General features: G+C 40.9%; 1 protein-coding gene across 5 annotated transcripts in view; it reads left to right on the plus strand.

Annotated features, from left to right (window-relative positions):
• Positions 1-1,829: 1,829 nt before the first annotated feature.
• The window catches only part of LOC145440841 (uncharacterized), a 64,977-nt gene continuing 47,339 nt past the window's right edge, over positions 1,830-19,467 (plus strand). For 2 of the 5 annotated variants that reach the window (XR_013915633.1, XM_080318601.1), the window contains exons 1-3: positions 1,836-2,191; positions 6,252-6,586; positions 7,550-7,650. Coding sequence is in view for 1 of the 5 variants with exons in the window: in XM_080318601.1 (XP_080174727.1) it covers positions 2,086-2,191; positions 6,252-6,586; positions 7,550-7,650 (542 nt within the window). In the remaining 4 variants the exon portion in view is untranslated. Of the gene's footprint in view, positions 2,192-6,251; positions 6,587-7,549; positions 7,651-19,467 lie in introns of all 5 variants that reach the window. The other 3 variants (XR_013915635.1, XR_013915634.1, XR_013915636.1) reach the window with 3 other exon arrangements.

Consider the following 19,467-nt stretch of genomic DNA (forward strand, 5'->3'; position numbering starts at 1 on the left):
AGCAATGTTGCCTCTAATTTTTGACGAGTCTGCGCACACTCACCAACTCACTGCGTAGGTAAACCCTTGCACAATAGTGCGAAAACGTGAAACCAATACCTATACACGCTTCAAGTACTGTATTTCGCTATTGATGTTGTGTGATTGCGGGTCAAACTCACAGCAGAGAATCACTAAATACTTACGAACGGAAAGCTGGATATTTCGAGCAAACTTTTGTAACATAGCAAGTAAAATATTTGAGATTGGCGGGTGCATGCCCGTTTGGTGATGTTTATTTTTATCCTGCCAGCGTCATGCATAGAATGGTGCGAAGTTGAAATGCAAAGGATTTCAACGAAAGATGTTATAATGACGTGAAAAATGGTAATCTATGAAAAAGGTTCACAGACCAGAACCTATCAAGGTTCGTTTGTGAACGTGAACCGCTAAATTTCTGAGGTTCACACACAGAACGCGAACGTGAACCTCACGCTCACACCACCCCTAATAAATATGAGACACATGCACAATTGCACATGCATATGTACATTGTACAGTGTACACCAGAGGTCTCAAACTCAAATATGCTCGCGGGCCAATTTCCTGGTTTTTGATGGCTTCGCGGGCCGCAGCACCAATAACAGGGTTGGGCTATTTAATTTATTTCCAAGTAGGCCTTATTGGACGCGACCTTGCAGACTGACATTCCACAAACATCGTGGAAATGTGATTATTTACTATTGTGAATTCAGGCCTGGCACGAAAAAATCACATTGTTAAATATTTGAATAACTTTTCTGTTGTACTTGGCATAAAGTTTGTCAAAATAATTAGTTATAGACACCTTGCTAGTGCACAAATGCATCATGACGTGCATGCATCGGAGTTTGATTTACTTTCGGATATCGGAACTGATCAATAACAACTTGGATATAATGATTAATGTGTCATAGTAATAAAACAGTCCAATCGCCGATGAATCCATTATTGTTACAGAGGTGAAGCATACCACTACCTCACTCGCCACCATTAATTGGCGATAATAACATGGATAGACAGACCCAAGATGACACAGGATGTAACTAACTATACATCAAGGGGCAACAGATTGCCAACGATTGCCATTGTCATTTTGACCTGCTTAAATAGCTAAACACGCTACGCAATGCAAGCTGTGACCTTTTCATATATTATTATTCCCTATAACAGTCTGATAGTTTGTTGCGTTCGTGGTCGTACCAAGTCATGGCGCTCCGAGTCACAAGTAATTCCCTGATTGTAAAGTTTGACCTGACTAAAGTTGAGTCATTTTTATTTTATCGCCCATTCACTACGAGCTTGAGTAATTCTATAAAAGGTCGCGCCCAAGTCCAAATCACAATTTTCACTCACGAATCATCAGCGGGTTATGTTTTACCATCATTAACAGGTAATATGACGTGAAAGCTGTTCTTCCCTCGCTCGGTAACTTTTGAAAGTGATGTGATAGTGTAATTCGATGAGTAGTTTCACGGTTTTAGAGTAGCTTTAAAGCGAATTTAAAGTTCTCAAAGCAACAAAAATATATATGTAGCAGTTAAATATTGTCGAAAACTTCAAAATCCAAAATGACGACGCGGGCCGCGTGTTTGAGACCTCTGGTGTACACTGAATGATAAGCAACACAAGGTAACATTAGTTCTGGTGTATGAATATCATGCAATCAGAGCCTCGTTATTATTGCGTGTATCTTAATTTTCACTACTAGGCTACCATCAACTGCAGTCGGCGAATTTCGTATCTTGATGGCAGCATTAATTGCCGCAATGCGACTACGCAACTAGCATATACATCCCTGAAACAAAGATTTGTAATAAGAATTATGCCATGAGCACAGATACATAAGAGAGCATTTTTTCACCAGTCGATCGTTGCTATATGCAAGCACAATCGCACATTCGCACAACCAATCACGTGACCGAAGTCCTGCAGTATCCTACAGGAGACATATACCACCGACCATTATAATTCATTCATCACAAGTAAACAACCCCTTCAGTTGACCCGGATACGGACACTTGATCACTAATTTGGAAGTGCATGATAAGAGGCACTCTTAACTAGATGAAATTGTATCACAAAACTATTCGCACTTGGAGATACAATTTTGAATCGTTGAATCATTTCAGCCAAACCACAGCAATGGTGCCGTTTATTGTGCTACTACTAGGTAAGATATTTTACATCTTCGTATCCATAGATTGATTTACCTGACGACGATCCGATGAAGGGAACAGCTTGAGCCACCATTTGTTTAAAATAGGAATGGTCGATTCTCATTTTTGTAGTTGCTGTCGTAATCCAGAAACCGTGCTGGATCATTTTAAAATTAGTTGTCCAAGATATTATTTTCATCGGAAATGTCTTATCGATAAATGTGCACAATTGAAAGTTAAGTTTTGTATCACCGATTTACTCATTGATTCTCGAATAATTCCGTATCTAGTTGAATTTGTTTTATCGTGTAACCGATATTTATAATTTCAATGTTTTAGGCTATTCTGTTAATTGATCGATATTACTCCATTCTGATATGCGTCATTATTTCATACGCCCTTCTCGTTTCGTTTACATTATGTCTTTGACCGTGGTGCAAAAGGCCGTTAGGCGATAAGCGCCACATTTTTTGTTTCATAGACAACAACAACTAAGGCACCGTGCGTAAAATCCTAATGATAAGGAGTGCCTAGAAGTTTGTTTAAATCTATGAAAATTTTGGGGATATTGTGAAAGGAATATAGGCTAGTGATAAGCAAGAGGTAATGCACAGATTACTGGTATACTCTGCAAACGGCGTCGTTCGATGATCTGCGATAGAAATTTATATATTCGCAAGTAGGCCTAGGCCTATGTATATCTTTTATGTATGTATAATTGGAAATGGTGCGTAGAACTGCGAATGGTTATTTGCACAATGCAGGGTTGTAACCAAGTCACAAGGCTCCGAGTCACAAGTCAATCTCACTTTTATCGTTTTGACTCGAGTCAAGTCGAGTCATTTTCAATTCACCACCGAGTCAAGTCCGAGTCCAAGTCATCGAGCAGAGGTTCGAGTCCGAGTCATGATATTATGACTCGACTCAGTGTCCAAGTCATTGTGTTGACTGCTACGTTTCCAGTTAAAGTCTTGGTAAACCCACTTTTTATAACTCTGTTTGGTGATGTCAAATAGTTCGCATTTATAATATCCCAATTGTCCTCACTTTTAGCAGTTTCTGGTCGCATTCTCAAGTACCAGTACCAACAGACGAAATGCCAATAGTGTGTTGGCTTTGAAATTACAATGAAATGTCGGTCTTTGCCGTCTGAGTCTCGAGTCAATGACTTGGTTCGAGTCATGCGCATTGACTCGAGTCAAAGACGAGTCAATGCACAGATTGACTCGAGTCGAGCCGAGTCATTTCCGTATTTTGATAAAATGACTCGAGTCAAGTCGAGTCATCAGAAAATCGTGACTCGAGTCGGACTCGAGTCGAGTCATGACTCGACATGCGACCAGACATAAGTTTTCATAAGTTTTCATAAGTCTCATAAGTTTCATAAGTTTTCATAAGTTTCATAAGTCTCATAAGTTTTCATAAGTTTCATAAGTTTTCATAAGTTTCATAAGTTCCCATAAGTTTCATAAGTTTCCTAGCACAAAATAAAGACACCCCCGTCGACCACTCTCGAATACTTCAAGCAGACGATAACGATGATTACAAACGCGAAATCGCGCAGCCAATCAGTAATTGTCTCTTGCGGTTTCTTGTTTCGCGTTGACCGAGTCGCATCGCGGCAATTGTTTGCTGATTAAAAGGGCGATTTGCGAGACATTGATTCATTTCCCGGTGTACTTCGCGAAGCATTTCGGGAGTACATCGGTCAATTCGCAAATTCAATCTGCATGTCGACGGCCGCCAACGCATACTGATTGAATCACGTGTTGACGGCCGCACAAATTTCCTTTTACGGCCGTGCGTTGGCCACCCCTGGGCTAGAATTAATTCCTCTTCCGGGCGCATACCGCGATCATATCAATAGAAATCCACTGTCTATCTAATGCCTAATAGTTTAATATTCGATATTGTTGTTCTCGATACGAGTACATCCAGCAATCAAGTTTATCGGAATGTAAAAGGTTTCCTGTTCATACGAATCGAATAAAATCAGAATTTGTGCCACCAAGAATCTTGTAACGCGTGTCTATGCCAATATTAACTGTGTTCCAAACTGAGATAGGTGATAAGATGATGATACCATACCATGAAACAGTTTATAACATTCTCGGTTTGCAGTCAAATATATACTCTTATATTATATTCTCCAATGTCAATTTCACCGTGAATCAGTATCGCCACGGATGGGTTTTAAGTCTGACACCGTATTGAGTAGCTTGCGTCGCGGCAATTGTTTTCTGCATATCGGTGTTTAGTTTAAGCTGTATTGCTGCATTTCCCAGAGTAATGTTACTGGCAAAGCCTTGTTAGAGAAACGAATCTGCCCAGAAATGAATTTCAATTCGCAGGCACACTCCAACACTCCCTCCAATTTCGCGCTCCGATGACCAAGACTATCACGAATCTAGCTAGCTCATGAATGGTTTTGTAAACGAATATGGGCGCACATAATTTAGATTTCAGAAAAGCAGAACGTCTATTTGGGCGCCTGTTAGGGAGAGGAGATCTAGGATGGTGCTTCTCAGGACACGCTAGGCGCGTAGCCAGTCGAAACATTATGGGGATTTGGATATTTTTTCAAATTTAACAATATAGCATCAATTCAATTCCGGTCAATTACATGTGTAAATGGCGATCATATAATCTCTTCGTATTGACGATTTTAGATGTATGATAAGCTTGCCAAAGAGTCCAGGATTGCTGTCAATTAGTGAGTCCCTGATATCTGGTGAACAATTAAATACGCGCGCGTATTAGCCTACACGGTCTCGGCGACAGCTTTCGCAAGTCAAAATGTCCGAACTTGATGGCACCGATTTCAAACCTCTGTCGTCTTTCAGAACTCGAGCCATGATTGATACACATCTTCTGATCGTTACGTTCAAGTATTGGCGGGAATCAATTACGCACGTTAAAGTTTGTTTGCAGCGATTCGATGTTATTCAGTTTTGCGATGTCGCTTTTTAATCAATATGGCATAAAACAATCACTAATTAGCGTCAACTCGATCGCATTGTCTCCAAACCAGCGAGAGATAGGAGCCAAAGCATTCTAGACCCGAAACGCGATAGTTAGGCCAGCAATGATATCTCCCACTCCAGGCCTATTGCAGATGCTATTGTGTAGGCCAGCGATGATATCGTGCACAGTGTACAGTGCACTGCACACCAGGCCGAAGCCGCCAATGCAGATGCGATTGCGCAGGCAAGTGATGATATAGTTTGAACTGGGCCTATTGCAGATGCGATTGTTCAAGCCTGCGGAACCAGGCTTGATCGAGACACGATAAATCAGGCTAGCGACGATTGCCACGCGCACGGGAATGAATGACCTAATTTCGCGACCATCTCAGCCGGAGATCATCACAGACTCTTATCGCAAATTGACAACACGTTTCTCGCAAATCAGCCGCGCGGAACACTGATAACACTATTAGGGAATTGCAACTGAATATTAGAGTTAGAATGATCATTTCAAAATGACGGGGTTTCGCGTTTCAAATAGGGAAGTTCAACCCCCGAAACCCACGTGGCTACGCGGCTAGCACTCGCGCGTGTCGAAATCGAAGACGTCTCTAACGAGGTCGCATCGATTCGCCTGATTACTAATTAGTAATTACTGGTCACAAATCACTTGGGCGTTTGAGCATTCTGTACGAGGTGGCCGCCACCTCGTAAATATGGTCACGAGGAGGCGCAGCCACCTTCTAACCTCGTCGGCGCCTATGGGTTCATATACTAAAATTATGCTTTCTACTTTTTACAAAAAGTAAGTAGTTGTGTCTAGAAAACTGATAGGTATAAGTAGAAGCAGTCTAATACAATATACAAAATCTCCTTGTGTATCACCTCTGGTTCTACATAATGTATGTGTCAAGTTGTTCTCGTTATCGAATAATTTATCTTCAGAGCGTTGTCAGTATAACTTGAACCATCCCCGTTGTATTATGATCTTTTATTATCTTGAAGAACCACATGCCAATATATATGCCTATTTGTCCACATCATACTGAAAACGAATAGATGACAAATGGAATTCCTTATTAATAAAGCTAAGAATCATGTTTTGCAGTCCTGAAGTTCTCAGGGACTACCCTGGGCCAGCATGGACCACATGGTAGACCACAGGGGCCAGGTGGGCCGCAACGACATCCGGGTCCACATGGGCAACAAGGCCCAGGTGGACCGCAAAGGCATCCGGGGCCACACGGGCAACAAGGACCCCAAGGACCAGGTGGACCGCAGAGGCAGCCAGGACCATATGGGCAACAAAATCCTCAAGGTCCACCACCTTGCCAATACGAAAGCTACGAGCCTACGGGGATGTACGAAAGCCCAGGGTTTCCGGATGGGTATCCCAACCATGCCGATTGTTCGTACAAGTTTTTTACCGACAAAGTGATAGACGTGAGTTGCCATAAATCTGTCAGGGAAACGTTGATATAATTAATCGATCACTAGTTGATTGCCGATGGATAGGTTTACAAAATTCTCTACAACTGTATGTCATATCAGGCTCGTAGGGTATAGGACAAGTTGTCTAGAAATATTGCAACATGTATCGTATGATATATTTAAATTTCTTATAGCCCTGTATATATGCATGTACATTAGGACTCGCACTTTGAGACTTACTCATACTTATAGGTAGGGTTGCATTTAAAACAAACGGTGCTTGAAAACACATTGTTCAAAACATATTTTAAACAGTGTTTTAAACAAATGCCTTTAAAAAGAATTGTGTTTTTTCAAACGTTGTGCAGAAAGCTTCGAGAAACATGTAGCTTGAGCCTACAGACAATTTGCACCAAATATAGTCGATGTATACGATATGGAGTAGCTGGGACCCTCGAACTCGTCGTTGGTTCGACGACAGTTAGAGCAAGTCGATATGGATAATTGTTACTGAATGGGTGTTCTATAGTTATCTATAGTTTATGACAGTCATCGGAGCTCCTTTCCGTCGAAGGAGCCATATTTACCCTATATTTTCAATTGTCGATGCCAATCCATTGTGACGTCACAATTACAGATTCGTGACGTCTTGGAAAAAACATGTTTTAAACAAGAGCCATGTTTTAACATGTTTGTTGTAAATTGATTTTAGTTTTAAATGCAACTCTACTTATAGGCCTACATATTATATTACTTCAGACTAAATTGAGTTAGGTGATGTTTTTGTGTACCATCTTTTAGGTTTGAATACACGCTCTTTTCGCTAAGAGTGCATGTGTATATTATAGAAGGGAAAAACGGTTGGTTGGTTGGTTGGTTACTTTAGGCCATAGTAAAACCAGCTTCATGGTTCTAAGATCCAACAACTACAGATATTTAATTAGTTAGGTATTCAGTTTGATTACATTGATACAGGTGCACTTCGAATCATTTGGTCTTGAAGAATCGACTGGCTGTAATTACGATTACATCAATGTCGTGTTTGACGCGCTTTCGCCGACTGCGCAACCGCAAAAGTAGGTGCTGTAAACAATATACAAAGGCATCCTTGTAGTACCGATGATATTCGTAGGCTTAGCAACGTATTCACCGTAAACTGCCTAATGCATAGGCCTTTTTCCGAACCCCATGACTCAAAGCTGAGGATCTAGGATTGGTTCTCTCCCCGAAAAGGTTCGGATTCGTTTGAACTTACATATATAGACAATACACATTAGGGCGGTCCTTAAATCGAATTCTGGAAAGCTGTTGGTCAGACCCTACTAAAATGTTACGTTTGGTTAAAAAAACACCCCGAGTAAAATTTTATTGATATTCAATAATGTTTAGAGCAGGGGTGCCAAACTCAAATTGTGTCACAGTCGGGATCGAAACCTTCAGGGCGCACGCGGGCCGGACCAGTCAAATATTTCCAAAATGTTACTTCAAAATCCATTCCCATGTTTTTCACTTGAATGCTCAATTATCAAGTCTATATAGCGGCTACATAACATAGGTCAACACCAAGGGCGTAGCCAGAAAAAATATTTGGGGGGGGGGGGGGCGAAAAATTCGATGACGTAAATTAACTCCCCCCTTGAAGATAAGGTGAAAAACGAAGGTCTTGGCCCTTATTGGATGGTTAACACAACATCTTGGGCGATCGTTATACATATATTCCACTCACATACATAATGTGATGTGACAATATAATGATTGTGAACAACTCAGGCGTAAACACTTTCGCGCGAAGCACGAAAATTTTTTATGGTTAATGAATGAAATTGGCTCATTATTACGTTTTGATTATCAGATTTACCGGTAGGGCTGATAGAAGTGGTGTCATCGAACATTCAGGGGCATTTGAACATATGTTAATAGCACACGGCAAGACTATTTAGAGTTTCTAGAGGGTGGGCGCCCGACGGGACAGTTGTCATTATTGCTGTTACTTCATGACTTGCAGAAAAAGCTGTCACCACTCGATAAATCGCTCACACCCAAGGTCGTAGCCAGAAAAACAACTTTTTATGGGGGGAGGGTCAAATTTTTTATGAGTTTAGGGGAGCTCCCTCGTGGGAACTCCTCGCAGAACCGTACATCCTGCCATGGGCAATTTCATTACTACCCTTTATGCATACGATTCTTAAGACGCACACACACACATACCCTATGAAAGCTTCCAGTTGCTAACTAGCTTGTATTAGGCGATCGATTCACGGAAGAGCACAAGTCGCTGACATTACGTGATGAATGTGAATTTCGGGCCTAGTCGCGCGGAGCGTAAATTTTTTTTTAATAAATGAAATAATTTGATCAATAATATTGGTGCGTGTATATGAGCAAGTGGTGTCAATGATTAGCCTATTAATTACTTCGTTGAAACACGGTTATTTAGTAACATCAAGTAAAGATTGACGCTACTTTATAGATTGGAATCGCTGATACATACCAGACCGAATTAAAAAAAACTCCTTTGATCAGACTCGTGCGATTTCCAATTAACACTTTTTAACGGGAGGTGGCGATATTTTCCTCTGACAGTCGCTATTCTGTCGGAGGGATCTTATTACAGGGACAGGATCATTAGGCGCCAGCCATTTAAGCACCCGAAAATCTAAATCGAAGGCTTTGAGATATATGTGTCGGTTTTATGGCCATCAATCATTTTGGGAGCTCACTTTGCGGAGTCGCATAGTCTACTTTGTATGCCTTCGTGTGTCCCCGGAACGGAAATTGCCGGAATTACCACTCCCCAACCTTTATACTGAACTGACACCTCTGTCAATCAACCCAATTACCTGGGTTACTCTAGTGCAGGGGTGGGCAAACTACGGCCCGCGGGCCGCATGCGGCCCGCAACACCGTTCTGTGCGGCCCGCGAGAGTCTGTACTAAAAATCGAATTGATGCAGGGACTTGATTAAACTTTTTCTTAGTATATTTCACCATGATAATTCTAAGGCAGTTGTTCTCGAACTGAGGGACGCGCCCCTCTCGGGGGCGTGAAAGCATCTGAAGGGGGACGCGAAGCTGGGCTCGAATGATTTTTTTTCGCGCTCCGCGCGATTTACATCCACTTCACAATTTTTGCTCCGTATTTATTCTGTATTTCATATTTAAAAATCTCTCATCCATAGTCGTAACCTTCCATCATGCCATTAAAATATCCGTTAGGTTTGCTAGCATCCTGGTTGCGTTTTGTGATATGACGATAAGGAGGGAGGGGGCGCGAAATCTTTCAGCATCATAAGGGGGGCGTGTCTTAAAAAGTTTGAGAACCACTGTCCTAAGGTAAATACTTCCTATATTATTTTTCATGTTTAATTTCTGGCGCGACAGCCCAATCTCAAGGCCCACACAGTTTGAATGGTTTCAACTGCTAAACATCACATAAATCCTAAACGAGATTGACATATTTCGGATCACGAGTGTGATTTCAGATTGGCCACTCCAGTTTTAATTATTTCATTGATGTGCTTATTGAAAACGATTCGCGCGCGTCTTAGGTAAATTCGTTCTCTGTATTCGTAGAATTATGGTAATTATATTTTATCCACACATAGTAGAAGCGTGTTTGAAGCTAACATGGTTATGATGCTATCAGTGTTGGGATGACTCGAGTCAGACTCGAGTCAACTTTTTCGTATGACTTGACTTGACTCGAGTCACTTTGGAAAAATGACTTGACTTGACTTGACTCGAAGCTTTAAAAATGCTCATTGACTCGTGACTCGGAGCAAAATTTCCGAGTCAATTTCAAGTCATCAAGTAAACGGTGTCGAATAAATCACTGTATCTTGTGTATGTTCGGATTGTTCGAGATACGCCGGTGTCACTTGTGAGAGCAGCCAGTCATTCACTGATCGTACGATACACTGATCCTCGATTGTTAGATCACAAATAAATAGACCGCAAACTAAAGTATCACAGCTTGCGTTGTCGTAGTAGTAGTAGTAGTAGAAGAAGATTACTCTAAATAGCAATGTGTCTCTGTTTCTTAGACGGATCAATGCTTACGTTGTGCAGTGCTCACCTTTACCAACCTTTATGTATGATTTAAATCAAACAAATATAGTTTGGGCGTTTATTTACTCACGGATGTATAGATGTTGATTATGTCCTATATTTTGGCTGATAATAACTGACTGTAGCATGTGACTGTACAGTTACTCACGTATTTAATTAACAGTTCTACGTGTGCGTGAGTGATACAACGTCTTTTCGCAGGTATATTTAACTAGATATTCGTTATTTGATTCAAGATAAGTGATCAGCATTGATCAATTAATCTGTCTTTCACACAGCTAGCAAAGTGTAATGACTTTGAATCATCACTCATACATCGAAAATTCAATTTGACTTGAATTGTGACTTGACTCGTGACTTGACTTGACTTGACTCGACTTGACTCGAGTCACCTCCAAAAAACGAGTGACTTGACTTGACTCGAGTCACCTTTGAAAATCGATTGACTTGACTTGACTCGAGTCAAAATCTGCAATGACTCGAGATGACTCGTGACTCGACGGTAGTGACTTGATCCCAACACTGGATGCTATCAGCATTGTGTGTCCTGGTACTTAACCAAAAGTAGAATTAGTACATCTATGAACAGATTGCTGCTCACAAATTTAAATTTTAATCCTGTTTTAAGAATCGGGACAACCGACTTTCATCTCTATAGTTTTGATAGATTGGTTATCGAGGTCGACCAGCCTATGAAATCTCGCCACTGTTTCTGATGCGTTGCGTATTCGATATCATCAAAGCAATGTTCGGTTTGCTTTAAATAAGCAGATATATTATCTCCATGTCCTGTTCATACTCCATAGTATGTAATCAAATACCAATATTGCGTGTTGGTTTATAATCCCAATTTTATATAGTGCGGCCCGCGAATGGATTCAGATGTTGAATGCGGCCCGCGAGCTTAAAAGTTTGCCCACCCCTGCTCTAGTGCAGTGGTTCCCATCCGGGGGGGGGGGGGGGATTTTGAAATTTTTAGGGTGGAATCTGGCTTAAATTTTTTAGGGGGAATCTGGCTTTGGTATTGTATCGGAAAATACAATGGGTTCACAAGGTTTTTAGATTTTTGTGGTATAGAACTGTTAAGTAGAAATTAGTTCATAAGAATTGTATGTTTCTTTGGCGGATTTCAAGCTAGGTGTATGTTTTAATGCCTTCCGTAGATATTACACCCCCTAATAAAGTGAGGCTCACGAGACGATTTCGTTGCACCCGCGACAGCCTCTCGACCAAATTAATACTAAGCAGGAAAACGTCAAGCCGAATTCAGCAAGAAGGCCGCCCGTGAAATTGTCTAATTTTTTAGGCCAACATATGAGCTAACGTGAAAAAACATACCAAATTCATCGATTCAACTCAAGTACATAGCAAGCGGACTTGTTGATTTATTTTTCGTCAGCGGCTACAAGACCGTTCAAATTTGACTGTACTTTACCAAAGTTTAGTGCGGTCCGCATTCGACATAGTTCGGACATATCTGAATATGTTTGGCCATTAATTGCTCAGTCAACAAATGGTTGCGCGTTAAAAAGCGCATTTATTTAGTCACAGGCAACTTTTTCATAGGGGGGGATTTTAGTTCAAATATCGGCCAAGGGGAGCACGAGACGAAAAAGGTTGGGAACCACTACTCTAGTGTATCTACTGGCGCTGTTGTATTCTCATAATTGAGAATGCAGCTAAATTCAATTATGGGTATTTGCGGAAGAATTTTTTTCGGGATACCGACAGTAAAATGACGTCGTGTACGGACGCTAAATCGCGCGAAGCGCGAAGAAAATTTTTAGGTTGCATTCATCTTCCCCAAAATTCTGTACGATTTATTGATTTTACGAAAATTTTCCTGAAATTTGGGGGGGGGGGGCGATCGCCCTTTTCGTCCTTCTCTGGCTACGCCAATGGTCAACACATATTTTTAGGCAGACAAAGTAAGAGTGGTTTTGGTGGTTCTGAAGGGCACTGATTTCGAATATGACCTTAGTTTTTTCAAATTGGCTCTTGTTGTGGAGATAACCCATGGGGCTATTTTGACCAAAATCTCCCATTTTCGCGGTAATGACTATATATAAAATCGGCCCAGTCGTACTATAAAGTTTATAAATTCAATCTGCTTGTTATTTTTACACACAGAAGACTCTTTTAAATCAAAATATAGCGACAGCACTATATTTAGGGGTAATTGATTTATCATAAACGTAAGATCTTGGTAGCTTTCGCACTCTATTTAACGTCCACTTGCGAATGAATATAACTTTATTAGTTACACGAGCTTTCGTGTAACTAATAAAGTTATATTCATTCGCATGTGGACGTTAAATAGAGTGTGAAAGCTACCAAGATCTTACGTTTATATATATCGTCTTCTATCGGCACAACAAGTATGATTTATCATAGTAACAGACTTTCACGGATATCATGAACATAAATAAACTCCAGTCATGTATATAAATATTTAGCTAGATACTCAAATAACTTGGCCTTAATTCAATCAGTTTTACGTCAACCACCTATTGTAAATTTGAATTAATCAATTGTTTTTGCTCGATTTTCGCCTGTAAGCTATTTAGTGCAGTTTCTCAAAAAGTTCCGGCAATGGTCTGGCATAATATGTTTAATTGCTCCTCTCATCTCGGCTGATATCTTTATTTTGCTGTTCTGATGTCTTGATAGAACATCTCCCCTTGCTAATCAACAAGATAATCAGTAAATATATCAAGATTACTGTATAGGAAGTGAACTTTTATGGTCATGATTGTGCTCAAGATTTCGATATGCAGATACGAATTTTTGGACCTGCTGTTTGTATAGTTGGGTGCTTTGCGATCATCTAAAAAGTTTTATTTACTACATCTTAGGGAAAATTACATGCAGTGAACTCCTTCCTAATGTGAAATTGGAATCTTTCATCGGTATTCGAATATACCAGATACCAGATTTAGGCTTTTTATTTCAGAGGGTTACTAGGTATACCTACCTACTTTGTTGCCTCGGCGGAAAATTATCCATTTACCAGTCAAAAGAAATGAGACCCATATGAGTATTGTAGTCAGGCCTTTCAAGGACTCCTCTTCAATCTTGCTTTTTTGACAGACAAATATTTCGCATGATGTCATGTTAATATAGATAGAATCACTGAGAATGGCATGAGGGTTCTTCGTAGTCAATTAGCTATTTATGCGCAGTATAAAATTAGAAAAAAAATTACGTTTTTCTTCCTACCAAGCGAAATATTTAAGGGTAAATACAGTAATTTTGGGCTTTTTTAGGGCTATAAATATCTTCTGACGAAGAGCCAATATGACAAAACGAATGTGATATTCGTCAGCTAACCCAAAAACTCCAGAAACGGCTCTCAGATGTTCTGCCTAAAAATATATTTTCATTTTGTTGACCAGTGTAATAGATATTAGCAAACAATACGTTCATGTTGCCATATTTATTCCACTCGAAGCTTTTCGACAGGCTCTCTTTTGGAGCGAACGCCAGCAAATGAGGTTAACAAAGTTCGAAAGATAGAAATAATATTGTCGTTGTGACGTAACAAGGATAAGTATACAGAATCGCGAACGGCAGTAAACAACACACAAAATCAGCTGCAAAACAGCCGAATGACAAAACAACACTAATGGAGGATTCCCAGCGTGTAGAGATGTTCCTTCTGGCGACAGAGGATCGGCTTTTGCAGCTTTATAATGGTCGATTCAAGGACCTATAAACGAAAAAGAGGACGACCACGAGCAACTGTGGAAAACTGCAGTGGCGGCTCGTGACAATATCGGGTGGTGGGGCAAGGGCTGCAAGCGACTTTTTTCAAGATGACGTCACGATGGCGTTTTCCAACGTAAACAAGTAACTTAATGATGGTACGGTAACATGAATTTCCCGGCAACAGTGATTTTAACGTATGTGCCACGAGGGGCCCGCCGGTGAGCTGTAACTTGAAGTGTGGTAACTGCGTAAACGGCGTACGGAACAAAGATTCAACACGGTTCATGTTCGCACTAGACCTGACTAATTATCTGCAGAAATGGAAATGACTATTCCTCGAGAGATAGCGTAAGCCTAATTGGAAAAGTCAACGAGTTCGGACAGATACGCAATTGTTATCTCATAGATTGGGCCTGTCATATTCAATCCAAAACATCATTCTGAAGAACTAAGAATAGCAGCCTCGGAAATTCGGTCTCGGTACAGCATAGGAGATTTTGGCCTTGAAACTGGAGACTGTAACACGACACATACGGCTTTATTACTGTCTAAGTGTCTATAGGTTAGTGCGGAGCGGATCGACAAATTCTCTGGTCCGACTCCGATCCGGTTGTTCAATTCTCTGGTCCGGCTCCGATCCGGCTCCGGCCGTATCAGGAAAAGTACTGATCCGGCTCCAATCCGGTCCGGCCAAAAATGTAAAAGTCCGGCCAGAAATCCGGCCCTACTCGGTACGGAGGTTCCTTGAATTGATAAATATGCCTCGTTCATGTTCACACTGGCTTGGAGGTTACTTACATGTGGTTGGTTCGTAGTTATATAGTTATTAAAGTCATGCTTATCCATAAAGATTCTGGCCAGATCAAAAAAGTAGTGATCCGGCTCCGATCCAGCTCCGGCCCTAACAGAAAAAGTACTGATCCGGCTCCGATCCGGTCCGGCCAAAATTGTAAAAATCCGGCCGGATATTCAATCCGGCTCCGGTCCATGCTCCGCACTACTATAGGTATGCTGCGAAATCGCCTTTGGAAACTATATTACCGAATAAATACGTGGATGAAAGCCTTAAACCTAGTACACTGTTACATCCTTACATGACATCATCGAGAAGTGGCCTCATGGCCCTTTTCGGTATGGTACACTGTCAAAATTAATGCGAACAGACCAACACCGAATTTTGCGTAAAATTTATTGAGGAATAGGCTGATCAAGTGATCAGCTGTTAGCCGCCATCGAAAACGAAATAGCTATCGCTCTTGACAGGGGTTGTAAGCAAATGGCTTGAAGGCCACAATTTCACGGTGAAATTGAAATTGGAGAATATAATATCAAAGTAAATATTTGAATGCAAACTGAGAATGATATCATCATCTCAGTTAACGTTACCGCAGATACACCGGCTTTGGCGTAAAATCCGCAATGCGTTGTAGGCTAAAGTGTCAGATCGGAGCACATCTCTACCATACTCGACCTTGAAAACGAAATTACTGCCCTAATCATTGAGTGTCAACCTTGAGACTTGGCAGCGTTCGATACTAAAATCCAGACATACCGTGCAAAAGCTTATGACGGATCTAGATAAGGAGCATCGTTAAAATCAATAGAGACCAATACCGGCTTTGCGTATAATCTGTTAGCGATAAATGACGAGTCAGCTCTCACTCGAATTAGGAACCGAAATTACAGAGGTGGTCAAAGTAGTCAAGAAAACTACTCAAGTAGAAGTAGAAGTAGCGATTAAAAAATCTACTCAAGTACGAGTAGAAGTACTTCTTCCATGGTTCACCTAAAACTACTTGAAGTAGAAGTAGAATTGACTGACTTTAAATCTACTCAAGTAAGTAAGTAGTTTTGAAAACAGTCTTAATTCATTCGCATGGACTATCAAAAGCTGCAAATTGAGCTATGCGGAAGGTGCAGAGAGCTTGATTCGTATTGATGCATCCCAGGAGGCGTCAATTTTCGACAGAATAAGCATTCTTTCGTATCTTGGGATGCAAATTATAGTATTGATATGAAAATGCGATACTGACCCTTTGTTTCCTAGAAGACCCCGTGTTAGAGAATATCATGGCATGGCGCCCTACCCAATATGATAAGGCCCCCAGTTTAGGCGAAGAGCAATACGGAGAAGTTGTATCGGATACGGTTTAAACACTTTACGCGATTAGTATACGTTACTAACAAATATTGTGGATCGTAAAAGTCATATTTAATGTAGTTTTATTTTCGTAAGATAGAGGCACTTGTTTTTATGCTTCAACATGTATGTTCTGCAGACAAAAACACTGAAAGTAATTAGAACTCGAAGTATAATACTCGGAAATGAATGTGAAATACAAATACCACTTCTAAAAAGCGGAAAATATATTTCATGTCTTTTGTCCATAAAGCTTCAAAGGTGATCTGCTAAAACAGGTGTAACGTTAAAAAAGCCGGATTTTCCAGATTAGCAGGACACGTCATGGGCTCCTAGATTACGAAATGATAGGTAATTGCTAGATTGCGAAACGGTAGTTTCAAACGTTATGGTGGGCCATATTTACTGCGATAAAATATTTGATATGGACGACAATGCGATGTGAGCGGAACAAAGCAATCCGGTACCTAAATTATATTCACTGATACTCTCATGAAAACATATTTGTCTCTTCATAACTACTGAGCACGAAGCGCAACAAAATTTCTGAGCTTTGCTTGACTTTTATGAATATTAAATGTTGGTACTCCGTGAAAACAGCCCCGAAATTCCTCAAGCTCAGGCTATATTGGGGGAATAAACTACTTCTACTTGACAAACTGAAAATAGCGAAAAGTAAGTAAGTAGATCACAAAATATTACGAAGTAAAAGTAGAAGTAGAGAAAATCAGATCTACTTGAGTAAGTACCAGAAGTAGAGGAAAACTACTTGAGTACTTCCAAAAAGTAGAAGTACTTCGTTACTGACCACCTCTGCGAAATTACCATTAACACAGTTCAGTGACAAACTTAAAACTTGGTACAGCGTTCGATACTAACATACCGTGCCAAATGTCATAACCGATCTCAGTATTGAACATCGTCAAAATCAATGGATACCAATACCGGCTTTTGAGTAAAATCTGTTTGCGATACATGACGGATCAGCACACACTCAACTTCGGAAACGGAATTACTACCCTAAACTTTAAGTAGAAACCCTGAAACTTGGAGCAGTGTTAAATACCACCATCACGACATGACATACCAAGTTTCAAGAGTTTTCATGGTGTGAAACACCATCAAAATCGACCTATGCCAGCAAAGGTCGACTAAACCCATATGACGGTAACCGAGTTCAGCTATAGATACGACTGTTACATCACACCTTAGGGGCACAGAGCTATTGTGCCCCGGTTGCTCGGTAATTTTATGAATAGGAGAGAGTAAATCACCGTTTCTTTATTGTGCGCGGCTTTGAGAGAATAAACAGTTAAAGCTTGTTATGAGCGCTACCGGGGCATGCCCCGGCTAGGCATTCGCAAAGCGAAAACACAGAAGAGAATCCGATTTTCGCAGAGACTTCGCTATATATGGGCATTTACAAGCGAAAGGACAAGAAGAATGCCATTTTCGATGTGATTTCGGTATATATAGATTGGTGAGTAGTTATATAGATCGCTGGTGACCTGCGTGGGGTTCTTATGGGATCTCTGGTGAGGTGCCGCGAAACTCGTGTTGGTGATGGCACCCTTTTGACCCCCCCTTCCGCTGGTGAGGTGCCATGTGTTCTTATGGGATCTCTGGTGATGGTACCCTTTCGGGTATAGGCTTCGTCGGTGATGTGCCGTGAAAACTCGTGTTGGTGATGGCACCCTTTCAGACCCCCTATCGCTCGTGATGTGTCATTGTTTCTTACGAGATCTCTGGTGATGTGTCATTGGTTCTTATGAGATCTCTGGTGAGGTGCCATGTGTTCTTATGGATGCGGTCGTGATTCGCACTTTCAGGCATCTCTCGCGCGGTGTTGAATATGTACGAGTCACCAACAATAACCGCACAAACGGAAACGTGGCTTGTTGTGAGGATTAAGCAGTGCGTGCGACAGACGGCGATTCGAATATCAACAATAGTCGCGTTCGCAAACTAACACTTCAAAAAGATGTGAAATATTTGTAAAATCCTACGATCGCTCACAAGATACCACTTCCGGCATATCAATCTATCACTCAATACACAACCGAAGTTGAATTGTAATTGAATGCATAAATTTATCACCTCGACATCAAAATTCGAAAACAACAACTTGATGCTTTATGTTCTCACTCTAATTTCATGATAAGTGTAATAAGTGCCGAATAGCAGATACACCACCGGCGAGACTTGAATACCAACAAATTGTCACTTATTTCTATTCTAACCGTAATCCTTTGTGAAGTTAACGCTTATTCAAAAAGGTGTGAAATATTTGCAAAACCCCGCGATCACTGACAAGATAATGTCTCGGACATAACCATCTTTCACGACTTGGTGTCATAACCATACCGATCGCTCACGCGATGAAATTTTAGTAATCAGTTTGTCACAGAACTTGATTTCGCTGGTAAGATTTAACAAGTAACGAATAATAGACCGCCAGTGTCGGTAACTTGAATAGCGACAAATTGTCACTTATTTCCGCTCTAACCCTAATCCTTTGTGAAGTGAACGCTTATTCAAAAGGGTGTGATATCATTTTAAAATCCAACGACCACTCACCGGATAATGCTTCAGACATAGCAATCCCTCATACCCGCTCACAAGGTAATATTTCGGTAATTAGTTTGTCCCAGAGCCGTCGCAGACGGTGATTCGAAAACCAACAATTTGTCACTTTCCCGCGATCGCTATACGTTTCACGCCTCCCGAATAGTGGCTGACTTTAGTTGCGTGACAAGATCCATGAAAATATTCAATCAATGTGTTAGTTTGTCAACTTGAAATGTAACTCACTACACAAATCAAGTTGAATCGTATTTGAAAGTATTGATTCGACCCTACTCAAATCCTTTGACAAATCCTATTAACGCGATCTGTTGAATCGAACGTAACCTGAATATTACTGACGCCAACATTCACCCGCATCGGATCATTCACACATTCCACGCCGCTGTTTTAAC

The sequence above is a fragment of the Botryllus schlosseri genome, chromosome 6 (assembly GCF_051294905.1).
Source record: "Botryllus schlosseri isolate E-star chromosome 6, Bs_hap1, whole genome shotgun sequence".
Classification (NCBI taxonomy): Eukaryota; Metazoa; Chordata; class Ascidiacea; order Stolidobranchia; family Styelidae; genus Botryllus; species Botryllus schlosseri.